Below are 22,614 nucleotides of genomic sequence, written 5' to 3'. Positions count from 1 at the left end.
GCAGTCTCAGAGAGCTGAAACCACACTGCGAGCAGCAGCACCAGTGCATGATGGGAGTGGCGACTGGGTGGGGGTAAGAATGAGACTGGGGTGGGGAGGGGGAGGGATAGTATGGTGGGAGTGGCGGACAGTTGAAGTGTTGCAGTTTAGATGGAGGGCAGGAGAGAAGGTGGGGAGGGTGGAAGGGGTAAGTTGTGGAAAGGAGAGAAATTAAAAGACTGGGTGTGGTGGTGAAATTATGGCTGTGTAGTGCTGGAATGGGAACAGGGAGAGGGCTGGATGGATGAGGACAGTGACTAACGAAGGTTGAGGCCAGGAGGGTTACGGGAACATAAGATGTATTGCAGGGAAAGTTCCCACCTGCGCAGTTCAGAAAAGCTGGTGTTGGTGGGGAGGATCCTTATGGTACAGACTGTGAAGCAGTCATTGAGATGAGGGATATTATGTTTGGCAGTGTGTTCATATATATATTGTGCCAGATTGCAGATAAGGCACTTGTCGCTTTATGACAGTCTGATGTGTTTCCTCAAAGTGTCAACATAGATGTTGCAGTGGTGCTTAGATACTCAAATTTTATAGCTTTGTGGTGAAGCTTGCACAGCCAATCATTTTCATTGTAACATTGTAACTGTACTCCACTGCCCACTAATTCCTATGTGCACTGGCTAACTTGAAAACCAGCCATTCACTCATCACATTGGTCCAAATTATTCAACATACTGCAGGTAGGGATTTGCGTAATAAAGTCACAACTGTCAAGGATCCGAGTTTCATAAAATTATTAGATTTATTTTCCTTATGACCGGCAGTAACGAGTTTAATCAACTTCCAAGGATGAATGTGTATCCTATGCAAGAATGTAAGTAACCAGGCAGTATCTCAGCTATGTCCCCACTTACTCCAAAATCTTGAAAAATTGTGAAGTCCAGCCTGGTTCCAATTCAAGTTAAAGTTCTCAGATGCTAACTGGCAAAAATCACAAGTCCAAATCCAGATTTATGGTAAAATTTCAAGAGTTCCCAATCATTCCCTGGTGTCCACAGTTCAAAAATATTGCTGAATGTTCACTGGTGACATACATGTGAAAATTTTCTAATTCCACAACTCGACACTTAGAAAACTCTCAATACTTTCACAAGATAACATAATCGCTGCCCATACAAGTCACACGGGGATTGCTTGTGAATACTCTCCAAACCAGCCTGCACTGAGGCAAGATGGCGGCTGGGTATTTATACTATTGCATGGGTCACATGTGTTAAATCAGGTATATTTGCTTCCAAAAATATAAATTTATTGATGTATACAAGTGTTGTATGTGAAATCACTTCCAAATTTTACCAGCTTTTCAGTACTGGTATGATTTTTAGTAAATGCACACTGGTTTTTGCATATAAAATACACTTTTAACATGAAAAACATTACTTTTGGTGATGATATTGTTAACAAATGTAAACAATTAATTACAAACCTATTTCTACTGCCCTAACTATTTTTATTCTGTAATGCTGCTGTTAGTTTTATGGTATAAATTAATCATGTGGCTAAATTTGCCGATTTTCAGCACGGAATACATGTTCCAGCCTATAGTTCAGAAATGTTAATGTTTTTCGCAATTTTGGTTTAATTCTCTAATAGGTCTGTACCAGATCTATCTATTGATTGACACTTTATTTATGAGTGTAGTTGTCACCAAGTTAAAATTTTGTAAGGTTCATACAGTTTATAAGTTGTTTAACACAGAATAACTTAAAAAAATTCATCAAACCGAGGATGCACTTATGCCCTCATACTCGCTATAATTTTCCCTTTATTTCTGTTGTACTGGCTTTCCAGTATCTTACTGGGTTCACATTTTGTTAGAAGTTATCTGATTTTTCAGTCTTTAACATGATGCTTTAGTCTCTCATTTTTCTCCCCAATAGCTTTTGAGCACTGAAAATATCGGCCAAGTACTTTCAGAGTGAGTAAGTCATTATCTAGTATCAGTAGCAGAGCTCAAAGAGTGTCGACATCTAGCTGGCAAACTACAAAGCTGTTGCTGTTGTGGGCAGCCACACTCAGCCACCACATGGCTTGCTACCATCCCTCTTATCTCTCAAACATGAGCTTGCATGCCGACAACTGTCACATAGGGCATAACAAACTTCGTGTTCATGGCTGTGTGCACTCCTGAAGTTTAACAGTTGCTTTCTTGGGGCCTGTACTGTCACACCATCTCTACATGTAACGGCGTGGTATGTTTAGTATACTACATCTCTCCACCTATGGGAATGTTTCCGCAATGCTTAAATTTATTTCTGGTTCTGGATTTGTGGAATATAGATATACACTCCTGGAAATTGAAATAAGAACACCGTGAATTCATTGTCCCAGGAAGGGGAAACTTTATTGACACATTCCTGGGGTCAGATACATCACATGATCACACTGACAGAACCACAGGCACATAGACACTGGCAACAGAGCATGCACAATGTCGGCACTAGTACAGTGTATATCCACCTTTCGCAGCAATGCAGGCTGCTATTCTCCCATGGAGACAATCGTAGAGATGCTGGATGTAGTCCTGTGGAACGGCTTGCCATGCCATTTCCACCTGGCGCCTCAGTTGGACCAGCGTTCGTGCTGGACGTGCAGACCGCGTGAGACGACGCTTCATCCAGTCCCAAACATGCTCAATGGGGGACAGATCCGGAGATCTTGCTGGCCAGAGTAGTTGACTTACACCTTCTAGAGCACGTTGGGTGGCACGGGATACATGCAGACGTGCATTGTCCTGTTGGAACAGCAAGTTCCCTTGCTGGTCTAGGAATGGTAGAACGATGGGTTCGATGACGGTTTGGATGTACCGTGCACTATTCAGTGTCCCCTCGACGATCACCAGTGGTGTACGGCCAGTGTAGGAGATCGCTCCCCACACCATGATGCCGGGTGTTGGCCCTGTGTGCCTCGGTCGTATGCAGTCCTGATTGTGGCGCTCACCTGCACGGCGCCAAACACGCATACGACCATCATTGGCACCAAGGCAGAAGCAACTCTCATCGCTGAAGACGACACGTCTCCATTCGTCCCTCCATTCACGCCTGTCGCGACACCACTGGAGGCGGGCTGCACGATGTTGGGGCGTGAGCGGAAGACCGCCCAACGGTGTGCGGGACCGTAGCCCAGCTTCATGGAGACGGTTGCGAATGGTCCTCGCCAATACCCCAGGAGCAACAGTGTCCCTAATTTGCTGGGAAGTGGCGGTGCGGTCCCCTACGGCACTGCGCAGGATCCTACGGTCTTTGCGTGCATCCGTGCGTCGCTGCGGTCCGGTCCCAGGTCGACGGGCACGTGCACCTTCCGCCGACCACTGGCGACAACATCGATGTACTGTGGAGACCTCACTCCCCACGTGTTGAGCAATTCGGCGGTACGTCCACCCGGCCTCCCGCATGCCCACTATACGCCCTCGCTCAAAGTCCGTCAATTGCACATACGGTTCACGTCCACGCTGTCGCGGCATGCTACCAGTGTTAAAGACTGCGATGGAGCTCCGTATGCCACGGCAAACTGGCTGACACTGACGGCGGCGGTGCACAAATGCCGTGCGTGTGATCATTGCTTGTACAGCCCTCTCGCAGTGTCCGGAGCAAGTATGGTGGGTCTGACACACCGGTGTCAATGTGTTCTTTTTTCCATTTCCAGGAGTGTATTTATGTATCTCTGTATGTATAATTTATAGGTCCGAAGATAGTCATCATTGAAGTTAATAACCTCATTGGTGAACAAACTTTTCTGTGGCTGGAATTGTAATAAAATAAATATTTCCTGGGTCATGGGAGAACTCTACAGTGACCATGTCACAACTCATGGATGCTAAAAGTGGCAAAAGACATTGAAGTTTTTCATAGTGGCTTCCTCGTATAAAATTTTCTTGAAGTTCAGAACACAATCATATTGGAGCGAAGCTGTAAATTTTTGAAGATTATTACAGTCTTTTTCATCAGGAGATGACAACCTACAGAGAGTAAAGTCTGCTTGCTTAATAATGGGTGTTCAAGCTTGTCATTGTTCTGGTGATATCACAAGGAAATCTAGCTCCTCTTTTGGCAGGATTCCTCTGTGCAAATGCAGTAAATGGGCAATGTAACAATATGTCCCCCTTCCTCACTGGGCTGTAATTGAAGAGCGGTAAGTGAAAGAAGACCACCCCCAGCTTCACCTATTCACTTAACATTTACAATTTTGTTGGGAAGTGCCCTCACCCAAATTCTGCACGTTTATCAGCAGGCTTAAAACTCTGAGGCTCAGCTGTTCAAATTTGTATGGGTGGCTGTGACATTGTGTCACTATTTACTTGCTAAGTTCATGTGCTTGATTGTAAAATATTAAAAAAAAAAAAAAAACATATCCTTACGTCAACATGTACTCTCCCCCAACTTAAGTTCTTTTGTTTAGTAATAAATTTCATCAAGAAATTGATGAGTTTGTCATAGAAGGCCCTTCATCACTCTTGGTGGCCAACCATTTTACAGAAGATTTTGAGATGATGTTGGGCTGTGCAAGTTTTAAACCCGTCATCTTTTGGGACTATATGGAGGACACTTCCGTAGTGTGACCCTGTGGTGAGGAGAAAACTAGTCAATTCTTGGACCGTTTAAATTCCATTTGTGGAAACATCCACTTTACCATGGAGCTGAAAAAGGACATGTTCCACTGTAGTATGGAAGCCATCTATCATGTGGAACAGGGATGGGTTCGTGACTCATGTGGAGGAACTGAAACTCTTGGCAGGGGACAGCTCCTGTGCTTTTGTTTACAGGAAACACATTTCAAAGCCACTGTGTTATTGGGCTATGCCCTCCAGCAAAAGGGTGACTTGACTGGGGACGGAGCCAAGGGAGGTGTTGCTGTGTTTGTCAATAACACACCACTCATCTGTTCTCTCCTTGGTTACTTACATACAAGCTGTAGCCATTGCATTTCAAGTGGCTGAGAAGATTGCTTTCTGCTCCCTGTGTTTACCTCTGCAGTATGCAATAGACTGGCCTCAACATAGAGACTGGGTATGGGGCTGGTCCTATAAGCACCCACGCCCAGCCAAATCCAACCATGACGGACAGCGTCAGTGATCTTCAAATAAGACAGCCTTGCTCATGCATACACAGTGCACCCATAATCTAACTGTGAGCAACGAAAGCCCTGCAAAACTGGAGCAGATTCACCCTTTCTGCTTTGCAAGATGTGTGCCTAAGGAATTTTATGATGTTCAGTGCTTTGAGGGTTCTGGCTTTGAGGTCTCTCAGGTGTGGGAACCACAAAAATTTGGAATAAAAAATGAGATCCAGAAACTTCACTGACATTCTAAAATGCAGAATTGTGTCTCTCACATACAAGTCAGGTAAATTAAAAATATGACAATAATGATTAAAATGAACACATGTACACTTATCTACAGAAAACTGAAAACCTGTCTTTGCAGCCCACTCCTCTAATATCCGCAATGTAAGATACAACTGATGGCTCACTGTTGTAGCTCTAGAGAAGGAACAGAAAACAGCAAAATTGTCCACAAATAAGGAGCACAGTACAGTTTTCCTTACCGTAGATGTGATGTTGTTTATGGTAAAGAGGGTAACACATAAAACACTGCCCTGAGGGATACCATTCTCCTGCTCAACATGGTGGACAGCATATCACCAACTTGGATCCTAAAATACCGCCAAGACAGGGAAGACTGTGGGAAGATGGGGAAGTGCCCACAAAAGCCTCACTGATGCAGCTGTATGAGAATACTGTGTCTCCAGGTAGTACCGTGTGCCTTACTGACATCAAATGATATGATGATACAGTGATGGTCACATAGGAAAGCCTGCTGAATAGCTGCCTCTGGCAGGGTTGGAGTGTCGACAGAGGACTGAGATCTCCAGAATCTACACTTAGAATGGCTAAGGAATTGCCTGTTCTTTAACAAGGCCAGACAACGGTTAACCATTTGGTGCAGAGTTTTTCCTACATACCTCATTAAGACGATACTCCTAACTTCTGGGACACATGCAGTCCTTTCCTGGTTTGAAGAGAGGTATAAGAATTGCCTCACTCCTTGAGTTGGGAGGTTGTCCATCTACCGCATAGGATTAAAACATTCGAGGTGGTTTTCTTTTGCTGCAACTGGTAAATGCAGTACCAGATTTGGTCATAACCGGTTGCAGTGTTACGAGTCTTAAACAGTGTTGATTCCAGCTCCCACATGGAGAAAGGAGGCTGTACGACTCAGAATTGTTGGATCTGAAATCCAACGGGCCCCTCTCGATAGTCGCACAGTCGTGACAAGACACCGGATCCTGGATTGCATTGGCAGTAGTTTTGCACAGTGCTCAGCCACTGTCTGAGCAAAGTGTATGGGTGTTGTTCAGAGACGCCTGTTTCAGCACTCCTGGTACTGGTAAACAACTTTGTTAACTGGAAATCCTCCAGGTGGCTTCCCATTCTTAAGCAGAACAAGTGGAATGGTTGATAAAGGCCAGGAACACTTGCCAAGATTGTTTCCTGCTCTCCTTAATGACATGTTGAGCTTTGGCCCTCATGACTCAAAAGGCTCTGAGGTTGTCTGCTGTTGCCTGGCATTTAAACACGCCTGTTCTGGATTGCCAAATGGCACTCATCTGCCCACCAAGGTCACCTCCTAGATGACCTGAGGGCACTGGGAGAGATAGGTCAGCAGCACAATGGATTACTCATGTGAGGCAGTCCACCAATTCCTGTACACTTGGGGTGTTCAAGCACAGCACACTGTCTGAACAATACCCAGTTAGCCTCACTGATTATCCATTCCAGTGGCTTCTGTTTAACCAATCCTTCATCCGGTAGGTGGATCCACAGTGGGAAGTGCTCACCTGAATGAAGGTCATCAGCTTCTTCCACTGTGGTTAGTCTGCAAGGGATGGAGAGCAGGAAGAGAGGTTGATGCCTGAGGATGACCCAGTAGCAGCCGAGAAATGAGTGGGATTGATTGTGTTGAGGATGCACAGCTTCTGAGACATCATGTGGTTCTCTAAGACTTGACTTCCAGGGGAAGTCCAGTTTGAGACTCGTAATACATTACGGGCATTGAAATCACCCAGTGGGAGAAACAAATGGGGAAGTTGTTCAATAACACCTGCAACAGCTGTTATGTAAACACTATTTGGCCTTTTACGTCAGCATGACTATGACCATATTATCGGCTAGGATTAATGGGCATAGGCAGAAGGTGTATACTGGCAACATGCAGTATCCTGTTGCAGAGCATGCTCTACAACATGACAATCGTGACTTCTGTGCCTGTTTCACTACATGAACCATCTGGATTCTTCCTCCAGATACCAGTTTCTCAGAACTCCACAGGTGAGAACATGTCCTTGGTTCTCGCCATCCACCTGGCGTTAATTTACATTTTTTTTTTCTGTCTCGGTATTTCTTCACAGTAACTACTCTTTTCTTTACTCCATTTTAGTTTTCTACATCTTTCATTGTCTTACCTGTCTGTTTTTTCACTGCCCCCCTCCCACCTCTGTTACGTACAATGCACTCAACTTTTTGTTGTTATCATTGTTACTAACTCATGCCTGATGTTTAAGCAGTAATCTCTGTCTTGCATATTACCCTGTCATCCACCTTCAAGCTCTCAGGTTTTCAGATCTCACCTGATGCAGTCCCCAACAATCAGTCTTTCCTTCTCATCCCGTGCAGTAAAAGTCTCCCCAGACCCGCAGTTCTAGGTGACTTTCCCAAAAACTACCCATTTTCCTAGACCTGTCCAGTCCTTTTCCTTCAGCCATCTTCCTTCCCCTTCAACTCTTCTGCCTGAAGGAGGAGCCACTTGCTCCAAAAGCGTGCCTGATTACAACCTTCTTTTATGTTTGTGTTCTTCCGCCACTTGGTGGGTACATTTTTAATCTATCCAATTAAATTAATTCTCTGTGATAGGTAGAATGACACTAGAGTGCATTAGTGTTGTCCCTGTTTATGTTGTTAACAATGCAGGTAGAGTATATAAGAAGTGTGAGTGGGAATAGACGTTGAGTAATCACTGCAAGGAATTCAAAGATTCCTTGTACTCAAATGAGACAATGTTACCAACACCTGACAATATTTGAAAGGGGTCTCTTTGTGGTCCTGTACTTGGCTGGCAGGTTAAATTGTTTTGTGGGGCATTGAGATGTGTCACTGGCCCAATGGACTGCATGGGGACTGGAGGGCAGACAGACTCATCATCAAGGTTTTGGTCAGCACCTGCCACTAGAGAACAAATAATGGATCTCTGTAGCATTCTGTGTCATCCCACACCATTGATCAGGGATTAGCAGCAGCCGTACTAGGGAATTGCCATTGCGTGCGTAAGCTGACATTAACAGCTCAACACAAATGGCTGCATCTGTAGTGATGCCTATAAATGGCTTTGCATTGTGTTCAGCAGTGAATCATGGTTCTGCACCAACTTGGAGGACCATCATCTTTGAAATTGGGGCAACCTGGAGATAGGTCCCATTTTTCCAAATTTTGGAGAGTCACAGCAGTGTTACTCCTAGTATGGTGATGTGAGGAGCCATCAGGTACACCTTCAGATCATGGCTGGTAGTGATTGAGGGAACTATGATGGCACAACTGTACATCATGGACAAACCGCATCCTCATATATTACGTCTCATGCAACAGTATCACAGTGGCATTCTTCAACAGAATAATGCTCATCCACACATGACAGATTGAACAGTCTGCATGATGTTGAAGTACACCTGTGGCCAGCAAGATCTCCAGACCTGTCCCTGATAGAACATATGTGAAACCAGCTTCGACTCCAGCTCTGTTTCAGTGCCAGTATTAAGGACCAGTTACAACAGTTGAGGGTCAGCTTGCCTCAGGAGAGGGCACAGTGGTGTTATGACACCTTCCCAATCAAATCAGTGTGTATTCAAAGCCAGAGCAGGTGCAGTGTCATTCTGATAAATGGACTCTTACTGCTAAGTTCTTTGTAAATTTGGTTCAGTTTTGTAATACCTGAAATAACTCACAATCTCTGTCATCTGGTGAAGTTTCATTTTATTTTCTCCTCCCCTTCTGGATGCTTCACATTTTTTGTCAGACAGTACAATTACATTGTGTGATAATAATTATTGTTGTTATTACTGATTATATTAACTTGACCTATATCGAATTGTGATGCCATGGAAGCTAATTTATTTATTATTCTGGCAAATATGACCTTGTGTCATTGATACATAAGTTCTTTAATGGTGGTCTGTTTCATAGGCATATAGAAGATCTGGCAAAAAGTAGTGGTTGTGAGACGTATGAATGGGTCAAAACACTACAAGGTTTAATAAATGGAGTCCAGAGTTTTGGTGGAGAGTTACCATTTTTCTTCCTCTCAGGTAAGTATGTTTGGTTTCACTCTTTACATTGTGTGATGTGTCTGCATGACTCAAATGGAGCCTTAGAAGAAATTTGAGTTTCTGATATACATACCTCATCTTTGGAGCAGTTTTCTGGCTTGTCAGTGATGTCATGATCATGTTAAGTTATTTTCCTCTGGGACTCTTTAGTATCTGTGGCAGTGTTCTGAGTGACTGGTACATCTTTGACGAATGTGACATTTTGTTGATACGCCATCATATTATATTTGACAAAGTTACACTAGAGGCAGATTGTGCAGTGATGAATCAAAAGGTACAACCACATCCCAATGCGGGACTGGATGGTTCCTGGGGTGTTGCAGGCCTACTGTGCAGTAAGAAAAGTGTATGAGTGGTGCAGGGATGATATGAAATGCAAAAGGGAGAAATTCACTGACCTAAGAAACTTTGACAGAGGACAAATTGTTATTGCCCAGCACCTGGGAATGAGCATCTTGGGAACAGCAAAGCTGGTCAGCTGTTCACAAGATACTGTCATAATCATTCGTAGAAAGTGGTTGAAGGATGATGAAACTGTGAGAGGGTGATAATGTATTGGACATTCATGCCTCAGCACGGAATGTGGAGGTCAAAGGCTGATCCACTTTGTAAAGCAGGATAGCTGGTGAGTTGTGGCTGGTCTGACAGTTTACAATGCTGGCGCAAGTACAAATGTTTTGAAGCATACTTTTCAGCACGCTTTGTGAAAAAGTGTCTCCACAGTGGATGACATCTGTGTGTTCCCATTTTGACCCAGTGGTATATTCAGTTACATTTGCGGTGTGTGCAAGATTGCCAAGATTGGTTCGTGGACCAGTGGAAATTTGCCACCTGGTCAAATGAATTAAGTTTCTTGTTGCATGTTGATGGTTTTGTCCAGATATGCTGTGGTTCAGGTAAATGGATCCTCAAAACATGCACTGCACCATGGATGCAAGCCAGTGAGGGCAATTTTATGATATGGGGACATTCATCTTGGCTTCCTTGATACCTTTGGTAGTAATTGACAGCTGTGAACTCATCAGCTGATACTCGTATAAGAGTTTTCATTTTTCTCCTGTGTTTCCATTATTGCTTGGCAGTTCAGGCTTGGAGATGGGTATGATGGCATGAAACATGCAGCCACATACATTACACATAATAGAGGGTGAAGGGTGTGGCTGTACCTACCAAAGTTTGCATCTCTTGGTGTTTTTAGTTCGCTGTCTCTGATGTTCCTGTTCAAAATGTAAGACAGCAGCTGAAGTAGGTGTGGGTCAATTTTTACAATTTTCTGCTGAGGCGCTCCAATTGCTTGGGTCAGTGTTAAGACTCTTTAAGTCCTCCTTGAATTGGTCCTTATAATGCTTCAGAGGAGCACCACAGGGCTTTTTACCTGTGCTCATTTCACTATATAAAATTTGTCAAGGAAGTCACTTACCTTTCATCTGCTGGTCATGTCAAATCCATGTGAATTGGTGACCAATAATGGTGGCTTCTATACTATTCATCTTTACCTTCTCAAGAATTGTAGTGTTTGATATGAAGTCACCCGATTTGATGTTCATAATGTATCTAAGTTTCTGTTGGTTTAAGCATTCTAGTTTCTTAAGATCACAGCAGTATAGTTTCTAGGTTTCACAGCCATAGATCAGAAATGACAACTGCTAGATACACCATCAGTTTGGTGCATAGTGTCAGACTTTTATTTAGGATGACCAATTGAATTGGTTTGAACATGTGCAGCATGTGTCCTATTCTCCACATCCTTTACCGACGAGCAGTTAGTTGATAATATACTGCCGAAATAGAGGAAGTGATCTACTTGTTCCAAATGTCTGCTGGAAATAGAGATACTGAGATTCTCAAAGGTAGTTCCAGGGTCTGGCTGTGCTATTACCTGCGTTTTTGAATGTTAATGGTCAGGCCAAACCATTTGTATGCAGTATTGAAACAATTTACAGAGAGTTGCAGCTCTGCGGGTGTGTGAGCTGGAGAAGCTTTGCCATCAGTGTACTGTAGTTCAGTTACCTGAGTGATGCTTGTAAACCCATTAAAGTGCAGTCTGGACTGATTAAATAGCCCTCCATCAAATCTGTATTTAAGTTCTACTCCTGCTTTGTTTACAGGCGACTCCTCATAAAGCATGGCTTGTAGGTACAGAGCAAACAACATTGGCATGAGGACACATCCTTGTTTGAACCCATTAGTAATAGGGAATTTGTCAGATGTTTCATGCTGGTATATCACTTACTCAGACATGTCATCATGGAAAGCTTGAATCAGTTTAACACAAGTGTTCAGGGCAGCCAAAATGTTTTAAGACCTTCCACATAGTTTTTCTGGGCACTGTGGGCTATGTGAAATTTAGTGTAGACTACTTGCATCTCTTCATGCTGTACATCTTCCCTGAAGCCAATAGCCACTTGCAATCTGTGTCAGAAGGCCAGAATTGGAAGATTCCTCCATGAAGGAGGTCATTAAAGAAAATAGTTAGTCTCAACAAAAAGTGACAGAAACAACATAAATAAAAACCTTCACGGCAGATTTGTTATTTCAGATATCTTTCAAACTAACTGAATGCTAGGAGTGCTCTTAAGTGGTGGACAATAGCCTGTCTCTGAACCATTACCTGAAGCTTGCTGAAATTCTGTCTTGCTGGACAGTCTTACCATAGTTTTCAGTATTCCCTGCATTTAAACCGAAAAAGGAATGATAAGTGATAAGGTATAACAGATGTATGGAAAAGGATTTTACAACTTTGAAAACACATATTGATTTTGTGTAATTATAGTTCCAAATACGCTGCTAAGTTTGATTGATTTTATTTTTACGAAAGGCCTATTTTGGCCAAATTGCCAACACCAGATTATCTGTAAGCAAATGGTACACAATTTTGGTATATTATTTCTAATTTTATAGTTAGTTATTAAATAGATTTCATTATTGTACATTTTTATGTATTTCTGGTGATCTTGACACCTATGCAACATCAATGGTTATGTTTCCAGGGCTCTTGTGTGTCCAGCCGGATGCGATCGTTGAAGTCCCACGATATTTCGGCAAATAAACTTTCCGCTATTGTCAGCTGGTTCTGGCGGAATGGTCTGTCTGCTCATTGTCAGTGTTATTTATCTCCGTCAGCCCGACTGACCGGCTGGACACCTGAGAGCCCTGGAAACAACACATATGCTGGGAAAGCCTCCGATCACATATCAGTGGTTATGTCACTATTTGCTTTGTTAATTACATTCCTTTGGTACTAATAATGGTTGGTTATCATCTTAACTGTTTTATTACTTTATGTAGTTGTCAGTTTACGTTCATTATCCCTTTCCACCCTGAACACCTTTTTTTTAAAATGGTGAATAAAGTTGAATTCTCTGTATACTTGGGCATAGTAGACACTGGGAAAAATAATAAAAAAACTCTTCCATAAAAAATGTAGCGGGAAACAACTAGCACAATCGTGAGGGTCAGGTTTTATTTCACCAAAATTATCCTCTGCATTCCTGCTATTTGTTTGATATTATAAGTTACCTGAGGAACAGTTATGAATAAAAAATTATTCTTTCATTACTTTTATTTATTAGTTATTATAAAAAACGTTGCATAGATTGCAAATCATATTCTGTGGCAAAAAAATTAATAATAAATTTTATTTATTTTTTTTGTAACACAAAATCATGGTTCAGACTGCTTCACTTTTCGTGAAATAATTTGAAACAATTCTTTCCTTTTGCAAGACATAAGTACTGATTGCATTTTATGCACTTTGTCTTTGTTCTGGAACTGCAGCACTCATACTTACATGTTCGTGGTGACAAAATATCATCCACTGTCGGCCAGTGATTTTACCCATCATATCGCTTGTCCAAACCTGGTTTCGGATGGGTTTTGTAAACTTTTGCCTTTTGTGGAGGTACTTAACGTATCTTCCAATGGTGTTTCAAACTCTTCAGCTCTCCTCTTTCTGTCTGGACTTGACAGAAGAGCCTCAGCTAGAGACATTCTAAATTTCAACAGATCCATAATGTTCTTTTTGGCAGTCTGGTTTTCATGACAGTGCTCTCTGTAGAGAAACCAGCAGTTGACCACTGAAAGGTCTATGAAATGCAGCAAGCACTTGAGTATCCGTTTTCTGGTTCTGAACCATGTTCGGTAACACTCAACCTGCTGGTCATGAATGTCTACGCCACCCATATTGGCATTGTACTGCTGAATTACAAAAGGGCAGTAGACATCAAGATAGTGATCCTCCTGCTTACACCACCTTTGAACTTTACATTTTGGTTCAATTCCAGCACAGGTGAATGCTATCACGACCCTCTGACTGTCCTGCCACTCAGTAATTACTACAGCTTCATCTGCTCTAACATATGAATGACACTCTCCTCTTTTCATTCTTCCCACTTTCAAATTAACATTCTTAATTCTGTTTACCATTATTGTGCCAGTAGCCTCAATTCCTTTCTCCATCAGCTTTGCTAAGACAGGAATTGTGGTAAAGTACCTATCAAAATAAACAAAACTTCCTTGTGGGAGAGTCTGTGTTAGTCGTAAAATAACAGAAGGGCCTAATCCTAATGACTTATCACCCAGAGGTGTAGTAGCCCCCTGATAAATTTCAAAATCCAACACTATACCTGGTGCTGAGGTCATGATAAAGTTTTTAAGACCTACAGGCCTTGGTTTTCCTTTAACATATTGCTTCATTTTGCAACGCCCAGTAAAAGGGATCATTTGCTCATCAATACTGTAGTAGTTAAAGCTACGAGGCAAACTGTGACATCACCTTCTTACTGTGTCAATCACTGGCTGAACTTTTGGCCCGGTTAAGAATTGGACACTGCCGGTTCAGCCATCGCCATCTGCTGACGGCTGTGCCGGCGCCGTTCTGCCCATGTGGGCAATTGCTGACGGTCTGCCACATTTTAATGTCCTGCCCGGATTTTAACGCGCTGCGTCTCGATCTTAACCTGCCATGTACTTTAGATGCCGTTTTAGCGGATGACCCACGAGCAGCTGCTCGTGTTCTTCGTTTTATCAATTTGACAAACCTCACTAAGGACATTTGATGATGCTGTTTTTTAATCCTATGCCTGTCAGTCTGTCTTTTATCGTGTTTTCCCTTTTAGTTGTTGTTTTAAACTTGTGCCTCGCGGTGCATTCTTAACGTCGTCAGGGCGCTAATGACCATTGAAGTTGTGCGCCACAAAAAAAAAAAAAAAACTGGCTGAACTTTCCACAGTCTATAAGTTTTAGCCTCTTCAGGTGGTTTTATAGTATCAACAAAGTGCACATTATTCCTGAGTGCAAGGAACAGGTCTCTAGACATAGTGTCACTAATAGCTGATAAAGAAATAGATTTCTTCCAGTACATGAGTAGCATAGGATACCTTATGCATCCTATCATTAAATTTATCCCAAAAAACACCTTCAGTTCATTAGCTGTAGTCCCTAGGGATTTCCCTGTCTTTGCAACACTATACATATTTGTATATTTCGCTGCCTCTTCAAAAACTTTTCACTGAAATATTCACAGAAATATTCAGCAGGAGTTCCAATTGGTGAAGGACTCTAGAATTAAAAAGAAGACATTTTAGTAAGAAAATGGGAATGATACACGAAATAGGTAACTCAGATCGCACCTCTTTGTCACTGACCTCAACAGCACTGTAATTAATGTATGGTGGATGAAACTTCTGAACAAAATTTGATCTGCAAAAAAGCAGTGGTCTGACACCACCTGTGACACTGTGTGAACTCCTGCGCTCTTCAGGAACTTCTTTGGCACTCAAATCATCATCAGACGAGTCATCTGCCTGCTGAATATTTGAAGGAGAAGGAACAAACTCGTAATCTTCATCTGACGAAATGCCACTCAAATCCGAATCCTCTAATTGAGAACGGATTTGATTGTCTGATAAACCTGCATACAATAACGTTAATGTGCATAAAAACTTTCCCATTCAAAACTGTATGAAAAGCAGTAATATAGGGAGGCCAATGACACAATCTACAACACCCACACAAGGATGAAGTTACACAGTCAACACCTAACCCGCACAATCGTGTTAGTACAAATTTAACGCACAATTACTGTGCAAAGATATGAAGTTACTAATAATTATCAATATCACAACATTGTACACACTATTACAAATAACCAGATCCAGCAAATCGCCGAAACAGTTCAATTTAACTTAATTATGAGCTACTAACCAGGCGCCGGCATAATGCTCACTTCTCGAGCAACTTAAACAACATGTGCTGCAATCTGTTGGCACCGAATGGCAACATAAACATGAGAAACGCGTAGCGCACAACCTGCACGATCGTTGCAGGTCGGTAGGAAGCAAGGCAAGAGATTCAGTTTGTCGTAAAAAAAATAAAAACCGAACCCGCAAGATCATGTAGGTTCGGGTGGAAACGGATATATCAGTATTTTCGTAGCAGCTTATTTGACAGATAATCCAGTGATATTATATGCTTACAGGCAGTTCTGTTTATCATTGTTGGTCTTCTGGTATTAATCTTTACTTCAGTTATACTTTTTTTTGTTTCTGTACGTTATTTTTTTTTTTTTTCTTTTTTAAAATTTCATCTATTTTTTAACTTTTGGTATTATTCACATATTTTGAAGATCCTATTACTTATTTTACTTATTATTTATGCATCCATATAACATTGCTGGATACTGTCATTGTAATCTATTTTTTCAGATGAATTTTGGTATGGGCTGTGGTTAGTCCTGTGCATTTGTTTGTTATAAATGGAATTAAACATTTCTTTCTTGTTATTTTTTGTGCTATAATTTCTTTGTAATTTTCATAGGTATGTCTTTCTATCTGCTTGTTAATGGGTTTTCCAGTGATGCTTATTGTTACAGTATTGTTTGTTTGGATCTAAATGCTGTTGTGAATCCGCACTAATATTATAAATGCGAAAGTAACTCTGTCTGTTATGCTTTCACGACCAAACAACTGAACCAATTTTGATAAAATTTGGTATGGAGATAGCCTGAATGCTGAGGAAGAACATAAGCTACTTTAGAAAGTATACAGTACAGCATATTCGTTGATTTGAATATAACACAAAATAAGGAGCAATAATTACTCATTGAAAAAGCTATTTACTCTTTGACTTTTGAACTTTACCGTTTTTGTGAAAATACTTTTATTGTTATATGTCCCACATAATTCAATTCAGTGTAATGAATATAATGTTTATACAGTCCTCTATGTGTTTAATCCATACTTCCATGCTAATATTAGTCACAAACACATCACGTTTTAGCTGTTGAGCGTCATGCATCACTCATAACTTCTTTGTTGCAGTAAAATTTGTATGAATCAAACAATGGAAAATCCAGGATAGAATGTAACAATATTAGAGAAGGAAAGTTGCTACTCACCATATAGTGGAGATACAGAGCCGCGATAGGCACAACAAAAAGATTCACACAATTATAGCTTTCAGCCATTAAGGCATTTGTCAGCAATAGACACACATACACACATGCGCACACACACACTCATCAAACTCAACTTGCACACACGTCTGTGGTCTGACAACTGAAACCACACTGTGAGCAGAAGCACCAGTGCATGATGGGGGTGGCTACTGGGTGGGGGTAAGGAGGAGCTGGGCTGGGGAAGGTGAGGGATAGTATGGTGGGGGTGGCGGACAGTTGAAGTGCTGCAGTTTAGACGGAGGGCAGGAGTGGGAAAGGGGGGGGGGGGGGGTAAGTAGTGATAAAATAAACCTCTTGTCATGCTCTGAAATGAGAAATGTCCTGCCCACTAGCCTTCCCACCCCTCCTACAGTGACATTCCGCTGTCCACCAAAACTACACAATATACTCATCCATCCTTACACAACCACTGCTCCAAATCCCTTACCTCATGGCTCATACCCCTGTAGTAGACCTAGATGCGAGATCTGTCCCATACATCCTCTTGCCACCACCTACTCCAGTCTGGTCACTAACATTACCTATCCCATCAAAGGCAGGGCTACCTGTGAAAGCAGTCGTGATTTACAAGCTAAGCTGCAACCACTGTGCTGCATTCTATGTAGGCATGACAACCAACAAGCTGTCTGTCTGCATGTATAGCCACTGACAAACTGTGGCCAAAAAACAAGTGGACCACTCTGTTGCTGAACATGGTGCCAAACATGATATCCCTCATCTCAGTGACTGCTTCACAGCCTGTGCCATAAGGATCCTTCCCACAAACACCAGCTTTTCTGAATTGCGCACTTGGGAACTTTCCCTGCAATACATTCTACTTTCCCGTAACCCTCCTGGCCCCAATTTTTGTTAGTCACTGTCCTCACCCATCCAGCCCCCTCCCTGTTACCCTGTTCCCATTCCAGCACTACACAGCCGTAATTTCACCACCACACCCAGTCTTTTAATTTCTTTTTGTTTCTCTCCTTTCCACTACTTACCACCCCCCCCCCCTTCCACCTTCTCTCCTGCCCTCCATCTAAACTGCAACACTTCAACTGTCCACCACCCCCACCATACTATCCCTCCCCCTCCCCACCTCGGCCTCCTTCTCACCCCCAACCAGTCGCCACTCTCATCATGCACTGATGCTGCTGCTCGCAGTGCGGTTTCGGTTGTCTGAGATTGCAGACGTGTGTGTGTGTGTGTGTGTGTGTGTGTGTGTGTGTGTGTGTGTGTGTGTATTACTGATAAAGACCTTAATGGCCGAACACTATAATTGTGTGAATCTATTTGTTGTGCCTATCACGACTCAGCATCTCTGCTATATGCTGAGTAGCAACTTTCCTTCGCTAATATTGTTAAAATTTGTATGAACAGCTCGTGGTCATGCTGTTACGGTTGCTGTATCACACTCATGGATTTCCAGGTTCAGTTCCCTCCCAGATCGTTTTTTTTCCTGCTCGCGTCAGAGTGTGTGCATTGTCCGCATCATCATTGATGTGCAAGTCATCGAAGTGTCATCAAATAAAAAAACTTGCACCAAGCTCCCAAACATCCAAAGCAGGGTCTCCTAGCCAATAAAGCCATATGCACACCTAATTTCATTTTGTGGATATGCACGCGTAGCCATGGATAACGGTTAGAATACAAAAACCAAACAATCCTCCATCATGTTTAATTCATGCCAATCCATACTTCGATACTAATATTATAAATTTGAAAGTAACTCTTGTTATGTTTTGACAATTAAATCGCTGAACTGATATCCATGAAATTTGGCGTGAGATAGTTTGAACCCAGATGAAGAAGACAGTTTACTATCCAAAGTGTTTAGTACATCATATTTATTAATTTGAAGAATATAATGCTAAACATGTAACAATAATTACTCTTTGAAAAAGCTCTTTACTCTTTCGCTTTTGAACTTTATTAAATTTTTGAAAATACTTCTATTGATTGATATGTTGTATGTAATACGATTCCACATAATCAATACAATGCTTGTTCAAATCCAAATGTTTTTAATCCATACTTCCACTAATACCAGTATTATTAATTGAGAAAGTAACTCACTCTGTTACGTTCTCACAAGTCTACTGCTGAACAGATTCTGATGGTATTTTGTATGGAGGTAGTTTGAATACTGAGGAAGATCATAGGCTACTTTGTAAAGTTGTGTTTTTGAGTATTATTAACATTTTAAAATATGATGTATGTGTGTGGTGTGCAGACAGACACTATGGTTAGTGACTATTAGTGTGTATAGATTGTTTTGTGACAGTGCAAATCCATTGTTATTGTGCATGTGGCTTGTAATATTGAGTTCCTACACCACTTGGCCAAGCTGGAGAGTTTTGGTGGACATACAACAATAAAATTGGATGGTAAGCCCGAGAACCATATTTAAAATTATTACTAGAAGCCTCGCAAACATAAGTCTGATTTAGCGCTTAGTTCTAAGAGAACTGATGCTGCAAATCCAACAAACCTTGGACCAATCTCATGCCCACTGGAACTTGGATGTAGAACGTCATTCAGCCTAAGAGCTACAAAGTAGAACAGTCATAAGTCCGTTGCATTTTAGATGCTGAGCATCACATGTATCTTATAGCTTCAGAGACACTTGAAGACTCAGAACAATGGTGTTATTTAAAGGCTGTATGACAGACAGAGAGATGTACCTTTACGTGTGGAATGGGGGAGACTTTTGGTGAGGATGCATTTCATTATGATCTATTAACTGTCTACATTAATCATAAATTAGTCATCACGTTGGGATAGATTAAAACTGTAGCACCATAACACATTAAAATGGATGAGAGAAAAGGTTGGTGTGTGTTGCTCTGGTGGCAAAATTTCACATCTGTACTATATGAACCAGAGAAACCCCTAAAAATGTTATTTCTGCACGAATGCAATGAATTGAGACATTTTTAAATTCAATTAGAAAACATAACACATGATTTCAAATGAGACATAAATAAAATAATAGAAACACATTCGTTATGTACCTACGTAGCGGCACTGCATTCATTGTTTATACATGAATCTCTACACCACTACATACACAGACATATCACAAAATTCCTAGCTTATTTACTCACCCTCACTTATCATAACAAAAGTACTGATATCCAAGCGAAGCAGTGGGTAAGAGATAGTTTAGCTATAGTTAGACACACCTGTGTGTGGTGAAAATTTTTGCCTGATCTCATAATTTTTAAAGAGCTATTTTGGCAGATTTTTTTCGATTTTTGTGTCAATTTGTCAATAATTTTGTTAAATTTTATTTCAAGTTTTCAGCAGTAAAAGCTAAATAAAAAATGACTGATAGTATATTTGTTGTGAAACATCTTTCATTTATGTAAATATTCCACAAAACTCTCAGAAAGACTAGGAATAAGAATAAGAATCTTTATTAGCCGTTCAGTATTTTCTTATACAATGGGCTTCGTCAACATGTTCAATTATAGTAAAAAGATGGTTACATTCTCATAACAATGTATATATAAATCATATGAATGTTAGTGTAGTACAATAGCACACATTTGGAATTTTATATATTGTTAATTTTACAATAAAAAAGGAAACATTATACAAATTTATATTAAGCGGGGAGTATTCATGTTGATGACATTATGTCATTATCATATACATGTTGATAACACTATGTCATTATCCTAAGATATTGATACAAATATAGAGCACTCGAAATAGGTCTATTATGCCTATATGTTAGATATTGTTTTTCCAAATTTAGGTCCTACTATAGGCAGAGGTACCTTTCTCTATGTTAAAACAGCAAATCTGCCATATTACAATCTTTATATTCATCAACTGAGTAAAATGCTTTACCTTTGAGCCATTGACCCAATGTTGTCTTAAATTTATTTTTAGATACTGTTTGTACAATTTTAGGGAGCATATTAAACAGTTTGAGGCCTACATATTTATAACTAGTATGTATCTTGGACAATCTAGAGCAGGCTGTTCCAGCTTGTTGGCTCTGTTGTGAGCGCTCCCTGCTCCAGGGAGCCGTGTCGCTCGCTGTGACCATTCAAGTGGGTCGGCACGTGGCACGGCTGGCTGAGGCAGGCGGCAAGGCAAGTGCTTTGATGTGCCAGCTGTGTCTTACAAGATCGACAACCTCATACTCTTAGCTACTAAGACGTGGTGACATGCTACACCAGGAAATATGATGTTCAGGAAATAAATAAGAAACAACTGTTTCACAAGAAATTGCATACTACATTTATTGGGCCTCTCTAGCTTGATGTTTTCTTTTCATTACAAGATCAGAAATATCGGGCCTCAAAGTGTTCGCAGTGTTAATGCGGAGGATGGCCTTCATTGTTGCATCCTGAAGAAATGATCGTTCCTTACTTTTTACTCTTGATTGCTGAGAAAAGCTGCTCACAACAATACGTAGATCCAAACATGCACAAGATCTGAGCGGCATTGTTGTGAAGCTTGGGAAATGTTTTTGCTGTAATGAACGATACCATCGTGACAAATCCAACGTGTTGCAGTACCTCTCTTTCAGCAAAGTTGAATTTTGCAAATCAATAATCTCCAATTGAAGTGACAATGACAAGTCGTTGGGGGAAATTGAAAAAGGAGTGCTCAACAGCTTAGGTTCCATTTCCAAACTAGTGAGGTCTCGGGATTGTGTTTCAAATGACATGATGAGCTGCTTTAACTTTGCTTGGTAATCACCGAAAGTAGTACCTTCAGATAGTTTTAAAGAAGCAAGATGATTGAAGAACGTTAAATGTCCATTACTCATCTGCCTCTCAAATAAACATAACTTTTCCATGAACGCTTTGATCTGGTTGTGCATGTCGACGATTAGCTGCCCTTTCCCCTGCAATGACAGATTTAAATTATTCAGATGCATAGTTTTGTCAGATAGGAACACCAGGTCTGATATCCATTTTATACCTTTCAGACAATGCATTTCTTCGCCTTCCATTTCGAGAAAAAGGGATACTTCCTCACAAATGGCAAAGAAAACTTCAAGAACTTTTCCCCAACTTAGCCAACGAACTGTACTGTGGTAAGGTATATCCCCATATTCCGCTTCCCTATCTTTCGGAAATCCTTTGAATTGGCGAAGAGTCACACCGTGACGCCGCACAAAATTCACACACTTCACGACGTCTTTCATTACGCCACCTAGCTCTACTGTTTCAGCACACAGTGCCTCTTGGTGAATAAAACAATGAAGAGTCAAAATGTCTTCCCCAAATTCGTCCCTGAGTTTATATTCCAAACGAGAAGCAAAACCTTGGTGACGCCCAATCATTTGTGGTGCACCGTGTGCCGCTACAGAATGGAGCTTATCCCACGGCAAATTCATATTGTCCACTGAATCACAAACAGCTTAAAAAATGTCACGTCCTGTTGCGGTGTAATCGAGTGGTACCACATCCAAGAGTTCTTCAGTTACTTACAGCTCTATGTCGACACCACGCACAAAGACTGCAAGCTGAGCACAGTCTGATATGTCAGTGCTTTCGACAAGTGCTAGCGAAAATGCAACAAAGCTCTCTGCCTTTTTCCTGAGCTGTGTCTCTAAATCCACTGCCATGTCTAGTATTCGATGAGACATTGTTTGCTTCGACAGGCAAACCCCTTCTATTGCCTGCACCTCCCTTGGAAACAAACATTCTGCAACTGCTACCATGCACGATTTTACGAGTGGTCCCACCGAAATCGGCTTGTCACTTGTCGCAATGATGTGAGCAACCCTGTAGC

General features: G+C 41.4%; 1 protein-coding gene across 2 annotated transcripts in view; it reads left to right on the top strand.

Annotated features, from left to right (window-relative positions):
• LOC126187547 (major facilitator superfamily domain-containing protein 6) overlaps positions 1 to 22,614 on the top strand; it is a 143,214-nt gene that overhangs the window by 55,989 nt on the left and 64,611 nt on the right. For both annotated transcript variants that reach the window (XM_049928697.1, XM_049928698.1), the window contains exon 6: positions 9,277 to 9,398. In XM_049928697.1, coding sequence (XP_049784654.1) covers positions 9,277 to 9,398 — 122 coding nt within the window. The remainder of the gene's footprint in view (positions 1 to 9,276; positions 9,399 to 22,614) is intronic.

Source organism: Schistocerca cancellata, chromosome 5 (assembly GCF_023864275.1).
Source record: "Schistocerca cancellata isolate TAMUIC-IGC-003103 chromosome 5, iqSchCanc2.1, whole genome shotgun sequence".
In the NCBI taxonomy this organism is placed as follows: domain Eukaryota; kingdom Metazoa; phylum Arthropoda; class Insecta; order Orthoptera; family Acrididae; genus Schistocerca; species Schistocerca cancellata.
The sequence above is the reverse complement of the archived record's forward strand: the minus strand, read 5'-3'. Positions and strand labels throughout refer to the sequence as shown.